Source organism: Athene noctua, chromosome 4 (genome assembly GCF_965140245.1).
Source record: "Athene noctua chromosome 4, bAthNoc1.hap1.1, whole genome shotgun sequence".
NCBI classification, from domain to species: Eukaryota; Metazoa; Chordata; class Aves; order Strigiformes; family Strigidae; genus Athene; species Athene noctua.
The window spans coordinates 33490598-33507306 of NC_134040.1; the positions used below are offsets into that span (position 1 = coordinate 33490598).

Genomic DNA, 16709 nt, shown 5'->3' on the forward strand with positions numbered 1-16709 from the left:
AGGTCCTCAAATGTGTTTTGAAGTAGTTTCTCATTAGGATCAACTCATGGGAAGTAACAGAATAACAGATGGCAAAGTGAGGCTTAATTAGGGAGAATTTTGTGCTTTGTTAATGCCCTTTCTCTCTATAAATAACTGGGGAGTGGAGCAGGAATGAAGATGCTATTATGTTTGTGGCTACCTCTGCTGCTATGTAGATGTTTCATGCTGCCTTGCAGCATGTTTTGACAGCAACAGAAAGGAGTAGGAGGAATTTGCCAGCCCTTTCACAAGGGCAAAAATATTGCGGTTCTACTTCAAAACAAATGAATTGAAGCAATTTTCAAAGACATATGAGGGAAAACAAAAATGTGGGAGACAATTTTACATGAACAGCCGAACAGGCCACATAACCACCTTGGTCTTTTTGCTTTCAACTTCTTCTTATGAAAATCAGCGAAAAGAAACAAAACCCAGTGATATTCCCAGTAACTCCAACTTTTCAGTGTTTACTTCCATCCTAAAATCTTCCTTTAAAATGTATGTATGTATGTATAGATTTCTCTTTCCCTGTGTGTGTATGTAAGCACACTACTGCTCTAGCCTGGAGACCTCCTTCTGGAAATCTTCTCTGGTGGTGGCAAGTTTATGTGTTGAGCTGAAGAAATAACTTTCTTGAAAATTTATCCTGACTTACAAAGTTAGCCTAGCAATATAGTAACTCGGTGTAGTACGGACTAAAGTCACAGATGACACCTTCTCACTGGTGTATATAACGTGATCGAGTCTGGATTTCTGCAAGCTGTTACAGAGTAATGTCCACCGGTAGCAGTGGGGCTTAACTCTCTGTGGTTCGGACACCCTGGCTTGCTCTGGTGCTCACTTCACAGCTGAATGATTCACTCACTTCACAGGAGAATGATTGTGGCTTTACCAGCCTTTTAAAATGCCACAAGTGGTTGTTGCCAGCCATCACCTGCACCTTCTCATTTCTTGGCTGATCCACCTGTGTATTACAGTGTGAACGTGTGTGTCTGGTATGTGCTGACTGGAAGTTTTGCATCTAAATCTGCTTCTGGGATCCCAGCTTGGACACTGGTAGCAGCACTGGCATCTGTGTCTTGAATAACATTTTTTTGCGACCTTTGTTTTCAGTGATTGTTTTCAGGCCACAGAAATTAAAAGCTTTGCAAAAATAATTCCTAGATTTTTTTTTTTTTTTTCTGGACTTGTCAACCTATGGCATAAATTTTCATATGCAGTGTTCTTATGGGCCACTTTGTACTCTTTTTTGTGGACCTTATTAACAGCCTTGCAGGACAGACTCTTCTGTAATCACCCTCTTGAGGTGTTAGCTAGTATGAAATGCTGCTCTGTTTCTCATGCTAAGCACTGACTCTGCAGTGGAAACAGGTGTTAAAAGAATTTAAAACAAACAACACAAAACTAAAAAAAACCCCCACAATGTGAAACTCTGTTTTACAGGGGGACATATGGATCTCTGACCAGCTCGGAGACTACTAAGGAGATAAACTTCCTCTAGGGATCTTTTATCATAAAAGCAGCTTAAGTGACTCACTCTTTCTCTGAGGATATTCTTAAAGCAACTCCACTCATTCCATCTTCTAGTGGTCAGAAACGGCATTTATTTTATGCTGTCTTAAAAAAAAAAAAAAAAAAAAAGCAAGCATATTTTGAAAAAAAGTCAACGGCCATATTTCCAGGAGGAACTGGGCTATATTTAATATTATAGGTCTGTGCAGCTCACGAACACATGGGCTGACTGGCACTATGTTCACTCAAGCAAGTGCTCTGGTGAAAGATTCAGCACTATTTTTAGTTCTCTTACAACAAACCACTTGATTGTAAGGCCTGGGGAACTGTGACATTGTGATTGCGAGGGGTCTGCTGGAAAAGGCAGGAAGACGAGACAGGGCAGCATACTAGCTACGCCAAGGACTCCCCGCTGATGGCAGAGAAGCGCACATCACCAGCAGGTATTTTAAGTCATCTTGTAACCCTTGATCTGCCCACAAAAGAAATTGCTGGTCAGAGACAGGGCATGAAAGCGTTAGCTGGCTGTCTCGATCTGCTCCTGCCCTTAAAGATTTCATTCCATAAATTCCTGTCCTGATCGTCAGCTTTTAAATAATCTCTTCTTGTTTCCTAGCCTGTTCTGGGATTTTACAGGATCTTGGGCAAGTTAAGAAATAACAGTAGCAAAACAGAAATAAGTTTCCCAAAGCGAAGGCATTCTGCTTTTAAAGAAACACAGCCGTTTCAGTGCCTGGGTGAGTAGCCTGTAACAAGTACTACAATCCATTCCTCTCTGCTAACTGTATTAACTTGTAAGAGAAAATAGCCTGCCTTTGACTGTCCAGCCGGCAGTGGAGGATTTGATCAGACCCGATGGGGGGGTGGAGGGTTTGCTGGCAAACCCTGTGTGCATGTGTCTGAGCGTGTGGGTACACAGACGTGGTGCCTGGCGCCAGTTGGCTCTGCCCCAGGGTGGTGGTCTCTTCCCCTGGCAGCCCTCCTGACCTCCGTTTGTACCCGCTGTGCTCCTTTCCTACGGGTCGGTCCCACACCAGAGAAGCTGGTTTAGGGTCTGCTCCTGGCGTGTCTTATCCCCACATTCGCGGGCCCCTGAGGGGCGAGGTGGCTGCCGTTCCTGGACGATGGAGTCATGGGCGAGGCTGCTGCCAGCGAGCAGATAGCGGGGCTGGCGGCAGCTGGTGGCAGCCCCAACAGTACTGACTATCCCACCAGCGCTGCCTCTGCTGCCAGCCTGTGCTTGTGCCAGGTGAGAGCTCGAAGCTTCACATTTATTTCCTACATGGATGCTAGTATGTGTTGTGTCACAGCCTGGGGAGATGTGTTGTCCAATTTTGGCAGCATCCTGTCGTCCTCGTTGGTTCACAAGAGTTGATGCTGTGTAACAGCTTCTTCAAGTGTGCTTTGTTTTAAGAGACATTTCAGCCTTCTGGTCTCACAAGAGCTCCCAGCTGGGTGCTGGAGCAGCAGCTGGACTTAGGCAAGGCAACTTTTGCATATGTAATATACCTTGGATAACTGTCCAGTGCTTTGGTGTCTTGAATTTTCTCCCTTTTGTTTTAACTCAGTTGTATAATGTTTTCAAGTTCCTTGTTTCAGAGTCAGACCCAGACTTCGGGGCAAGCCTTGATGCAGTTTAGCTGCACTGCTGTGTTTTAAAATAAGTATTATACCCTTAATGATACTATTATCTTAAAATAGCATGACATGTTGCCTCTTTTAAGTTATTTGGCAGAGAATGGGAGGAAGGGAAACTGTTGAATTCTCATGAGCTCTCCATTTAAAGATCCTGCCTGGCTTTCAGCATGCTGAGCTGCTGCAGCCTCCTCTGTGTACTAGAAATGGGTATTACCAAAATGCAGTGTTCTTGCACCACTCTCTGTGCTGTTGTGGTCATGTTCTCTGCCTCAGATGTGCTTTAGGTTCATTTGAAAAGACAGGTGAAGTGGCGGTTTCATAATCAAGTTTTCGGTGTATTCCTGCTAGATGTGTGCGTTTGTATGTAAACAGTGCAGAGGGTGCAAGCAGAGTAGCTATAGCATGTGTTGGTGTACGTTTGTGTGAATTGAGTTCAGATAATTAGCTAATAATCAGTCATGTTTATGTGAGATTAGATAATTAATGTTTGGGGGCTTATTTAAAGAAATATTCAAATACTGAAATGTAAATACCCTGTTTTGTTCTCACTGATTCTGGCCAGTCCAGATTTTTATCCTCCAGAAATAGTCTTCAACACTGATTGCTGAGTTGTGAGTCTCAACACTAATTACTAAAACGAAGGCAAGTGGAGTGAAGAGTCACTTAATTCGTGACCTGAATTTAGTAAACAGTCTGCGTGGTCTGGAACTCTTTGCGCTTTCTGACTAATTAAGATTAATTAGTTGGGTTTTCTTTTGGAAAAAAGAGGTAGTGAATGAGATTTCATTAAAACTTCATTAAAATATGTTTTAGTGTGATGGCAAATAGCACTTCTCTGGGAGATACTGTACATGTCTCTGTAGATTAAAGCTGTATGTCTGCTTATGGGGATCAAATACATGAACTTTATCAAACTGCCGGAAGGGTCAAGTGGATGTGTCTTAATCAGCATTGTATCTTCCCATTTTCTTCATCCCATTATCCTGAGTGTTTCATGGGCAGGTACCAAACAAACCTCTCCTGGAAATACTCCTCAGTATGTTTTAGTAGCATATCTGCATTTGCACAAAGGGTACTTACTCACAGTGCAGTCCCAATACTTTTTAGCTAAGCAATACAGTTCATGGCTGGTATGTGCTAGAATCACCCTGGTGCAGGAGATGGTGAGTGTGACTGAATCATTTAGTCTTGATATTCTTGTACCTCTGTGTTGGAAAGATATGTGGTCCTCAAAGCAAAAGACAAACTGCCTTACCCCAGAGTTACTGCAGTTATTCTCAACTACCTACAGTTATTGTCAACTACCCTGCTTGAAGACAACCCAAAATAGCAGCAGATGAGTTGGGTTTTGGTAGTGCAGATTGTGCAATAGGAAAGGTAAGAGGAAGGTAGTTGTAATTGCTCCTGAGAGCTGGTATGAAGCGAGCATGTGTTTACACAGTATTTGAATATAAAATACCTTCTTTCTCTTTCCCAGACCCTTAAGCCTTTTCATTAGGTCAGTGGGTGAGATGCTGTGCTGCCAGTCGCCTGTTGTGCCCTGAGCACAGCTGGCTGTGTTGTAGCACCCCTATTCTGGAGCTGCTTATGGATATTGCAGAGCTCCCCTCCCCTGGCCTGCCACTGCCTCTTGCCTTCTCTTTCCAAAACGGGATTACACTTGTACTTTAACATCTCCGCAGACTCAGATACAGAGCAGAAATCTTAGTTCAAGGAGATGCAGTATCTTCTGGTTTTATTGTTCCAGTTGGGATGAGAAAGTGATGGATTGCATTATAAGTTCTGCACCTGGTATCTCTTGCAGGCTATAAATCCAAGTGATGCAGCTCAAAAGCATGTCAATGTCAAAGAAATACTGTTTTCTGAGCTATTGGTGAAGATGAGCAAATTCACCATGTGTCAAATTAATTCTCTTTTCACGTCCTGTAAATGCAGAGCTGTAAATCATAGTTATATAGTCTGGTTTAAAATTGCTTTCTGGTTTTTGTGGGGTTTCCCCCACCCCCCCACCCCCCCGAAACTTCATTAGCTAATTTTAACTAGAAGTAGCTTATTATTTAAACTTAATTTTCTAATGAATCCAGCTCATCCTTCTTAAAGCCAAGTCTGATACAAAACTAAACTCATTCTAATTCTTAAAATCAGTAAATGAAGTAATTGACTTTTCTGTCTGTGAATATCAGATGGTGGCAGATTACTGAAGTACTTAACCTGAAAATTATCAGTTGACCGCAGCTCCCTCTTATTCCAATAGACATAGTTATGAAGTGCTTTAATACAGTGGATATAAAAAGTTTCAAGTTCTCAGAGTTCATTCCTTCTGTCAGAGGAGCAGTTATAACCTGCACTTGGGAACAGATCTTGTGAAAAATACATTTTTGGTTTAATGATGACAGTAAGTGAGAGACTTTCAAAATGACCAGGAACATATTGGGGTCATTCAGAGCTGCTCTGCCTGTGATGCTTCTGAGAACCCTCCCCTTTTCCAGGTATGCAAAAAGATTCTTAACTCCTTGTGGAAACCTGACCCCAGCAGTGAGAACGGCGCTCTTGAAAACATGGGCATGAATTTTGCTGTCAATGAAAAAGTAACGTCGTTTTCAGACTCCCAGAGATTTTCCTGTCTGCTGGTGGGTGCCAGAGTCCTGCAGATCTCCAGGCTATGTGTTATGGGCATCTAAGCTCAGGAAAAAGAAGCGGGCTCCTGACTCGGGAGTAGGAGCAGCGCACATCCCCCAAGGGCAGCGGTGCCCGCCAGCAGGGTGCAGATTTCCTCGCCCAAAATCATCCCTTGTTGTGCCAGCTCTCTGCTTGACTAGGGCCAGGCTTGTCTCTGCAGGTAACATCCTAATGACCCCATGGGTCACCCACACAGTGCAGTTGCTAGGAGGGATGTCAGACTGGGAGAGATCACTTAAGGAGTTAGCGTGGCAGTTTTGAGAGTATGCAGGTTGAATAAGACTACAGATCAATGTTACTGGTAGCATGTAAAGCCAAACTCGGAGGTATTCATGTAGTGATCTGTCTCCTGCTGCTCTTCTTGGATGACACCATCTTTTCATGTAGCTGATTTGACCAGTGCACTTTTCAGTCCATCTGGCAGCAGGATAAAGAGGTGGTCTCACTTGTATACAAAATAAAAAAGCCCAGCTTCTGTGGATGGAAAAGATGTCAATTCAGGTATTCATTGACATCTTACACCTAGCAATAAATAAATGGGAGACAGCTAGAAGCAGGAAAGAATGTTTGTTAAAATCAATTCTCATATACTCAGGAATAGGATAGAATAGAATAATTTTATTTGAAAGGGACCCACAACAATCATCTAGTCCAGTTGCCTGACTACTTCAGGGCTGACCAAAAGTTAAAGCATATTATTAAGGGCATTGTTCAAATGCCTCTTGAACACTGAAGCCTGTCCCAGTGTTTGACCACCCTCTTGGTAAAAAAATACTTCCTAGCGTGCAGTCTAAACCTGCCCTGGCACAGCTTTGAACCGTTCTTATGTGTGATAATACTCATCTATGTACTTAAGAGTGTTTCCTGAAAACATGTAGAAAAGCTAATAACATCCATCAGTTGTTTAAGCTTCCTTGTTTGCATTCTGCTTCAGGCTTTGCTTGGTTCACTTTATTCTCCCCATGGCATATCTCCATTGCAGATGAGCTGTATTTATGAGAAAGTACTAAGTTTCCAATATTAATTGGGCAAAACCCCAAAATGTTTCCTCTAACAGTAAAAACTGACCATGCTTGTCTCTGGATTTTGAACATCTGACACCTGAGGAGCCGAATGATGCTGTTGTGTTACCAGAGGAAAGAGATGGTGTGTTTTGGCACCACTTGTTCATGTCCTCCTGTGGCCTACCATTGAGATCTTTGCTTCAGTATAGAAGAAAAGAAGGGTTAGTGGCTTTGGAGATCTCTGTTACTTCACGCTCCTAACATGAAGACTAATGAAATGATAGGATGAATGTGTAAAATGTAGGCCCAGCATGACTTAAAATATGGGAGAGATGGCCGGACGGTTGGAGTTTGCAATAAATTGTCAAAGATAAAACAGAAATATCTATACTTATTAAAAGTGGTGTGTGCAATGTATTTTATTTAGACACTCAGAATCAGAAGAGCTATGGCTGCTTTGAATGAGAAATGTGTGTTCAGGAAGTAATTTTTTCATTTAAACTTAATTTGAAGAGGTTTGATAGTAGAATTCATTCTTGTGGAGTCAAATTATGTCTTGATTGTTTTATTTCTCTCTTCTACATCATCTTTTCTTTTCTTTCTCAGATCCACAAATACCTTTTCATCCTGATTGCTACTGGCAAAAAGCCTGTAAATCTGATTTTTGAGCACATACGAATGAATCAGAAATGGAAGTTTTGCAGTCATGAGGAGGAGACCCTGAAGCGATATAAGATTGATCAGTCAGGTCTACAGTATCATCTGCCTTTCTGCAGCCTGTGTAAGCTGCACTGCACACTCTGCAGAAATTAGGTTGCACACCTTACCCACATCACACTTGTATTGTCTGATGGCTGTTGCTGGTAGGAGTGAATCTTCAACCCCAGCCTAGTGCATTTAAGGACTGATAAATGAACTTGAGCTTATCTTTGTGGGTTTTGCACATCTCCAAAAGATGTGATGATAGACTGGGAAATACGCAGCTCACTTTGCCTTTCCCCTGGAGTACCTGACACATGGCAGAGCCTGTGGCTGGGGGAGGTGAGGGGAGGCGACTGCCCAAGAGCAGAGGGAGCTGTCAGGTGGAGCAGTGGGAAGAAGATGCTGAGATCCTTCATCGTAGAAACTCTTACCTTAAGTAGTCACTGTCTGGTCATGAAAGAGTGTGAGGTCACTGCTGAGATCTGCTTTGTAAGGGGCTTTGGATACCCTGAATAATGTGTTGTTCACCATGAGAAATAGGAAGGGTGATTTCTTAAGTGCTTTGTCCTTACTCCTGTGCTCATTCCTACCTTAGGAAACCTGATGTTAACACCCTAAGGTTCACATACGAAACAGGGAGGACTTTTTTGGAGGAAAGTAACAACGTCATGGGGATTTGGGGCAGAGAAGGTGACAAATTACATAAACTTTTGGTAGCATTAAGGGCATCCTTAACTGTCAAACTGTCAAAAATGTTGGTTTGGCCAGCTTTCCAGCAGCAGTACAGGTGCTCACTGTGGCAGTTGTTAACTGATTGAAACATAAGTTACCCTGGCTCTCCTGGGAGGGTTGCCCTCACCTGCCAGCCTTCACTTTCTGGAGAAGTTGTGGTCCTGAATGCATTTGCATCCTCCCTCTTAGGAGAATGGTCCAGAAGCAGCAGCGAGTTCTTGTGAAATGGTGCAGTCACTGCAATGTAATTATTACATCAAGGACTGTAAAGTATTTGCCCTGACCCGTGACTTGACTTGTGATACTGGCTGGTCAGACTTGCAGCTGGCAAGTTTGTAAACCAGTGCGTGGTTCTTGCTTTACAGTGGTGTATGTGAAATGCCCTGGGGGCTAAATCTACCACTGACTTGGCAGATTGCTGCGGTAGCAGCAGCAGCAGCCTGTCCCCTGCCCTTGTAGACACCTTCTGTCCCTTGTCTGCATGTTGTTTGCTCCCCGTGCAGCTCAGGAGATCCTGTCCTTCAACCCTGTAAGAGCCTGGTCACTGACAGCTTTCAGGTTCTGAAGTACTGAAGGGAGTTGATTTCGTTTTTTACCATCAAAACTTAGAGGCTTTGACTTAAAGCTAATGATAAGAAGTAGCGAGAGGCATTTTTGCTTATGTGGCCCTAACTCTGTCTTTTTACAGCTTAAAGCAGATAATATACCAACATCTATAGTTAGTACTTTCTGACAGGTATCTCTGCAGATCACCTTTAAATACGTTCCTTCCAGTTCACCAAGTAGCATGAGAAACTATTACCTCTCTGATTACTGTGTTGTAAAATCTCAGCTAAGGTACAGTGAGAAAGCACATTGTAATAATTTAAATTACAACTTCTTTCTTTAAATCTAAACAGGATCTTTATTTGACACACTTCACTTCAGATATGACCTTTGTGCCTCTGCTGGGTCATTTTCTGGGTTTATGACGCACTTTGCATTCCTATAAAGTCTTTCACTGGATGATCTTAAAGTCTTTACAAGCTTTAATTAACTGAAGTGCTATGTCTCCCCTGTGAGGTCAGTAAATATTCTTAATTGCTTTTTGCAGAAAGAGAAAAATGTGGCTGAGAAATTTTAAAGGAATTCACCAATGCTGAGCAAAAAGCTACTGAAGAGGCAGGAGCAGAGGCTGCAATTCCTGAAACCCTTTTGATGCGCACCATTTCTCTTTATTGAATAAGCATGCACAGGAAAGATGTAACCTAGCATAGTGAGGCAAGATGTAGGTTAGGTTTCCTTTGTCAGTACATCTTCATTTTTTTGACCTGTAAGTTGCTGAAAGCAACAAAAGCCTATGGATGAGGGAGTCTTTTCAAAACCGGTTAAAAAAGAAACAAGCAAACCCTGAAAGCCTCATTCCCCTCTAAAGAGGTATTTTTAGGAAGCTAAAGCAAAGAAGAATACCCTGATGGGTCTGTGCAAAAAGTTTCTGTCTGGCTGCCTTTGGATAGCTTAAGTAAGTTTTAATGCACTTGTCGGACTGTCACCATTTGTGCCTGGTGACAAGCAGGGCCCAGGTGGAGTGGCCTGTACTGAACCTTCATGGAGGCTACTGATGTGGAGCCGGTTAGCTGGAGGTTTTGTGAAGAGGCAACATGGAGTGTTAAGATGGCCCTCATTCCCAGTTTGATCACAGGATGTTGTTGACTCTGTTGTGAGCAGAAGGGAAAAAGATTTCAACTGTGTTGTTGATGGCTACTTTGTCAGAGAAATGGCAGTGTGTAGTGCATGAGCAGAAGGTACCATATTTCTTGATAGCAACAGTACAATACCCAGTTTTAAGGACCACCGAGGAAGGAGACTGTGGAAATCAATTAGTTGTCTGTCACTTTAACCATGCTCCGTCACACATGGAAATTCTCTTTTACCTTTGGGTACCTGGTTGTTTACTTTTGCTGAAGGTGAATGACTCTAATGACAGTGTTGGAAGGACTTTGAAGCTTTATTCTGCTTTCAAATGTCTGAATGCAGGATGTGGTCTTCTGATTCAGGGGCAAGAGGGGACCACACAAGCTGCTCTGATGTTGAGAGAAAAGGGGAAAAAAGTGCTCTCACTGTGTAAGAGTTGCAGCACAGCAGAAGTGCAATGGGAAGGTCTGTTGGGTTTGTGTATGTGGTGGGGTTTTTGGTAGCAGAGGAGGGGACTACAGCGGTGGCCCCTGTAAGAAGCTTTCTGAAGCTTCTCCAGCTCCAAGTCAGACCCACCTCTGGCCAAGGCTGAGCCAATTAGCGATGGTGGCTGTGCCTCTCAGATAACATATTTCAGAAGGGGAATACAGGAGGAAGAGTGGCAGTTGTGAGGAGGAGTTGCAAGGAGAACATCTGTGCCAACACTGAGGTCAGTGGAAGAAAGAAGGAGGAGATGTACTGGAGCAGAGACCCTGCTGCAGCCCATGGAGGCCACCGGGGGAGCAGATGCCACCTGCAGCCTGTGGAGGACCCCACACGGAGCAGGGGCTGTGCCTGGAGAGGGCCAGGACTCTTGAGGGAAGAAGCCCCCACTGTTGTAGTTCAGCACTGGGAGGACTGGAACACAAGGGGGTGACCCACGCCTGAGCAGCCTGGGAAGAGCTGCAGCCTGTGGGAAGGACTCAAGTCAGAGAAAGGTTGTGGAGGACTGTCTTCTGTGAGAGGACCTCACACTGGAGCAGGGGAAGAGTGCAAGGAGTCCTCCCTCTGAGGAGGAAAAAGCAGCAGGACTGGCCACACCCCCCTATCCCCTGATCCCCAGTGCCACTGGGGGGAGGAGATAAAGAAATCAGGAGCAAAGTTGAGCCCAGGAAGAAGGGATGGAGGTATTTTCAAGATGTGGTAATGCTTCTCACTGGCCCACTCTGTTAAGTGGTGATGGTGTTAGTGTTTGAGTTAAATTGATGTTCTTTTTCTTCCCCTAAGGATCTGTCTTTTGCCCATGACCATAATGGGTAAATCATCCTTCCCTGTCCTTGTCTCAATTCCCAAACCTTTTTCTTTATTTTCTCCTCCCCATTCCTGAGGGGGAAGGGGTGAGCGATCTGCATGGTGCTCAGTTGCCCTCTGAGCTCAAATTATAACAGAACTCTCAGCTGGTGCTCTGCAGCACTTCACTGGGAGCTGAAGCACTAGCTTTGTACAAAGCAGGCTCTTGATAATAAAAGTTGCAAAAAAGCAGAGAGCAGCTGGGACAAGGAAGGCAAAACCTTCATTTACTGAAGTATTTGGCAGTGGTTGTAGCATTTGCTTTTACCCAGCACATGATAAGTAGATATAATAGTAAGTGCAGTCGTGCAACAACAAAATTGGATGAGCTGATTTAGGTGAAATGAGAATCGATGAGGTGTTAACTCTAGATTATTATTGCTTTGATGATTGTGGCTCACATATTTTTTTCCTCTCCTATTCTTCCTAGAAAATAAACCCCCCTTTTTTCTACAGGGACACTATAAGGAAGGCTTAGGCACAGCTGATTTTCATTTCAGCTTGCCAGATCAGTAATAAAAGTATGTCCCTCTCATGAGAGCAGAGCTGCTCCTCCCACCCCAGGAAAGCCCCATTAAAGTAGAGAAGGCTGGAGACATTACAGGAACAGATTCCTGTGGCCTTGAACTCTGCTGCCACAGGTTAGTTGTTCAGTTTTGACACAGCAGTTACCACTTAAAATTTGTTACCATTTTAAAATTGTTTTGGATTGCCTTGAGACTTTAATTGGGGAGTTGATATGGAATTGGCTGATAGAGAAGGACTGTAATAGATCGTGAGGTATGACAATATAAACTGTAACAAGAGTAGGTCATGGTAATACTCACTTAAAAACAGACAAAAATAGCATTAAAATGAAGAGGGGCAGACCCACAATCTGGTATGTAAATGCTGGGAACTGCTTTATTAACAAACAGATCAACCCAGTCAACCATCTGAATGGAAGGGAAGCTTGAGGGGAAGTGTGTTTCCTAAGGCATGGGAAGATACTGCAAGGTGAAGCCTCTCAATTCACAGGCATCAACACAGGGCATAAGTTTGGGAGGTATTGTCTTGTATAACAAATTGGAGTTGTGATTTTGCTTTAAGGATGCTTTGCCTTATCTCCTGTGGTTATTGCTGTTAAATTTGGAATGCGAGACCAATTTATTTGGTTAAATGAAACAAACTGATACAGCTGAAGTGACTTTTTGTCTGCTGTAAGGTTGTGCATCCATAATTATCTGATGATTTGTGTATCTAAAAGATAGGTTTGCAGCATACAGGTGCAAGATAGGTTTTAGGGATGCGTTACGGCTTGCAGATAGGTTTTAGGGACGCATTGGTGTGTGAGTGTTGGATACTCAGTACTTATAGGTAAGTTCATAGCTGTGGTTCAGTTTTTAAAGCTTGCTAGCTCCTTGTAACAGATAGCAGGCAGCAATCCTGTATTAATGAAGCCACAATTACATTCAGTTACAAAAACTCTTGTCTGCTGACATGATGCTCTCAGAGGGCACAGCTGCCTGAGAGCAGCCTGGCATGGCAGCATGGTACTTCTCATTGTGGGGTATGGAGCTGTGGAGGGGTGGTGTCAGATGCTTGCCCTGCCGCTGCCCATTCTCCAGGTCACAACAAACCCAAAAGAAGACCCTGCTGCAGCTAGGAAAGGCCTTTCCAGCTGGCATCTCACACCTGGCAATGCCTTCATTGGATGTTAAGCTTATAGAAAATAATTTATTGCTAGCAAGTTAAATGCCTGGATGTTTTTCACGCAATTCCAGGTACTGACTATTTTGAAAATACCAGGTTTGAAATTCCCTTAATTGTGACAGCAGGTAGTACTAATACTGGCAGGGGACTTCAGTGTTAGAACTCTCCTCATTTGGAAAAACTTGCTTTCTTTTGGTGGGGGGAGGCCCCCCAAAGCCTTCTGTTTCTTATCCTTTCTTCCTGTTGTCTACCTTTACTGTGTCTGCTGTGTTGCAGATGGAACCAATGTTTCCCCTGCATCTTATTATGAACTAGGGTAAGTCTATTCCCCTAAACAGGCAGGGTTAGGAGGATGGAGTAGACCTAACATTTATTTTTGACAGCCTGTCTTCAGAGTTCATGGTAGGATTCGCAGTGATGGAGCACCTACATAGGGAAGAGAATCTTTCCTCCTTATATTTTTCTTTAACATGATTAAAGTCACTTAGCAGCCAAAGTCTGGATCAGGAAGTGCTTTTTGGCCATAAGCAGGCAAGATGCATTACTGCACAGCTAATTAATTACTGGATCTGGAAGACGAAATGCTGAGATGTCACTGCTTTAAATTTTCTTTGCTGCTCAGCTGCAAGTTTGCGGAGAACTGACAGGCTTGAGGATAAAACTGTAGCTTTGATCTAGAACATGTAACATATTGAATAACACCCTGTTGGTGGTAGGTACCTGGGCTTTTTCAGGACTGAGATTCAAGCATAGCAAAAACAGATGACAGGCATATTCTTCTTTTTCTGTAATTTGTAGGATCGTTGTCACTTGTCATCATTGCAAAATCACTGACGTGCTGCCCATCCCTTTTGTTACATGCTCCTTTGAGTTTTGTAACTATTTAACCTATTTTCAGCACCTCGTACCTCATTGATGTATTGGATCACTATTTTGGCTAATTCTGAGTGCATTGTATACATTCAGAATATGCAAAATACTATCCTAGCTGAAACCATACTTTGATCTGAATTGTATGACTTAACTGAAAGAATCCTCTTAAATTCATTTTTTGCACTTAATATCCAGAGAACAACGTTGTTGTGTACTCCTATAGTATAAAAGAAATAAGTGAGCATACCCAGACCTGTATAATACTGTGGATTTAAGTTGTCCGCTCCCCTCCTCTTCACCACTGCACCTTGCAGGCTGCTTTTATATCTGGGAAATCAAAACTGAATTTTCTAAAGTGGGTTTTTTAAAAAGTCGTAAAGAGCAGCCCCAAAGGCAAGGTTGTTCTCTGATGGTTGGCAGCCAGCTGACTTGAAGGCAGCCCCATCCTGCTCCCCTTGCCAACTTCAGGTCACAGGGTTGCGCAGAACAGCTTCACACTGCTACAGGCATGACAGGCATTAACAAGAAATGGCTCTTCCATGTAGAAACTGCTGTGGCAGCGTAATCTTTGTCCAGGGCTGTTTAGGCAGCAGACCGAGCTGCCTGAGTGAGAATAAAACATACATTGGACCAGTGGTGGAGAGCTGCATGGTTACGGCCTGTTAACAACTGAGGGTGGGAGCTGTGCTGGGACAAACCAGCATATCTCACTATCCTGAAAAAACTGGAAAAGAGGTTGGGAATTGAAAGGAGCAGCAGCAGTAACGAGCAGAGGTACTCTGTGTGGTCTTTGGTTTTGTACTGGGCGAGTAAAAGGAGCAACAGCAATTAGAGGGACATTGTGTTTGTAGTGAAGTGGACAAGTCCCTTTTTCAAAATATTATACTGAAAGCTGTGAGTTGTTCCAGGGTAAACATCATCAGATGAAGTTTTTGCATTTCTGGTTTGCCAACACTGTGATCTGTAATCATATGAAGACATCTACATCAGTGCAGCATGCAACTGGAATCTGTTTGCAAAAGCCTCCATCTGATGAAACTTTCTGTAATGTGGACATTTCAACTTATGTCAGTTCCTCAGAACGAGCATGTAGGAGCTGTGGCTATAATGCACCTCAAGCTGGAGGGCAGAGCAGTGCTTCCTGATGAGAGATTTCCATTGTGTCTGTACTGGAAAAGCCTCCATATGTGTCAGCATGTGCTAAGAATAATTCACAGTGCTCCTGAGAGCAGAGAAATCTTATTTAGGAGTTTCACAGTTTTTAGACAATAGAAATAAAAATTATTTTTCTCTTCTGGAGAGAATCGCTTCAGTAAGTCCTACAACAAGGCAGAATTATTTGTTAGGTTTTTTTTTTTTTCCCATCAAAAATTAATCATGACAGTAAGGAAGAAACCTCTGGACTTCTCAGACAAAAAACAGAATTAGAACAAATCAAGAATGTGTTAAATCTGTGCTGCAGCTGTGCCAGCAGTGTAACTGTAGCTGTTACACACCACAGTGGCATAGAATTGTGGTAGTTTGGAAAGCTGTCAGTAAACAACAACGTTAATGTAATTCTCACACTTCATATATAGTACCAGCTTCTCATGTCAGAGATTTTCATAAAATCACTACTTTTTTTAACGTAAGCCTGCTATGACAAAAAAAGAAACGCAGCAGAATTAGAGGTGCTCAGATTTAAAACTAATGAAGTGAAAAGAAATGTAGCGTAGAGTGTTGTTCTTGTAAATATGCAAGGGAAATAACATACTAAAGTATGTAAGTACTCAAGGGTATTCTGAATTACAGCTCTGAGGAAAAAGCTAGCAGTGTAATTCCAGAAAGAAATTTCTATTTATTGTGATTGTCTCTCAGAGGATGACCTGTGAAATATTGGAAGGTTTGTTTATGGTGCCTCTTCCTTACAGTGCTATACTTCAGCAAAGGCCGGGAGGAGGCAGTTGCCTTAGGTGCAGGAGTTGCCTGAAAACAGAACTCCTTTGGGGGGGGGGGGCTGAGGGAGAGCTGCTAGTGACAGGCTACAGATGTGGTATTTTCTATCAGTTCAGCAAAATTTGCAAGCTGCAGGCAGAGTGAAGTTAGAGGTAGTACTCACTCACTGATCAGTGGTAACTTTTTAGATCTAGATAGAAAAGACTCCTTGCTTTATTTTTTACCCTCCCGATTTTCAGTCGTCCTGCTGGCTTTGGTATTAAACTGCATGTAAGCTTTTATTTCATCCTCTTTTCTACCACTCAGTTGGAAGGAACTGGTTCTTCCCATCTGTTCAGCCAGCTGTGCTCACAAAGGACTTTGCCTCTAACCAAGATGCTGAGGAAAGCAGTTTTGCTCATAGGTCAGCTCCCTTGACACACTCATCTACTGGGACTTGCCCGTGTAACTCCTTTGGTATCTCATTTTCAGAGGCTGGGCTGATATCAGCATCTCACACCCGCCCTCTCCTTAGCGCTGTTGCCACATCTGCACTGAGGATACACAGAGTGTGAATGCTAAAACGGGATCCGCATTGGCTGAGGCCAGTCCCTCTGAAGAAAGCAAGATTGCAAGGGGTGTAAAAACCGTGCAAGCACAGCTAACCTCAGTGTTCATCTCACTGTTAGCACAGGTTCCTGCTCTGAGTACAGTTCTGCTGGGAGCTAGAGGGATTTCCCCAAGGTAACTGTGCCTTAGGTTACCTAAAGGTCATCTAAAAAAATTTCTGACTGTTACAAAGCTCATCTCAAACGTGTGTCATACAGGGGGCAACAAATGTCCTGCTTTGCTCTAGTGTTGCTCACAAAAGCGTGCTTCTCTTCCCATTCGTTAGGCCTTTCAAGCCTTGGTATAAACCATAAACATATAAACTGTATG

The 16709-nt window shown here is 43.2% G+C and overlaps 1 protein-coding gene across 7 annotated transcripts in view; it reads left to right on the forward strand.

Moving 5' to 3' along the window:
• The window catches only part of ARHGAP24 (Rho GTPase activating protein 24), a 226819-nt gene that overhangs the window by 134006 nt on the left and 76104 nt on the right, over positions 1 to 16709 (forward strand). Inside the window, exons 1-2 of one of the 7 annotated variants that reach the window (XM_074904931.1) lie at positions 1778 to 1976; positions 2150 to 2270. The exons of 5 other annotated variants lie outside the window; for them this stretch is intronic. Coding sequence is in view for 1 of the 2 variants with exons in the window: in XM_074904928.1 (XP_074761029.1) it covers positions 1949 to 1976 (28 nt within the window). In the remaining variant the exon portion in view is untranslated. Of the gene's footprint in view, positions 1 to 1777; positions 1977 to 2149; positions 2271 to 16709 lie in introns of those variants that run through there. One more of the 7 variants, XM_074904928.1, reaches the window with a different exon arrangement.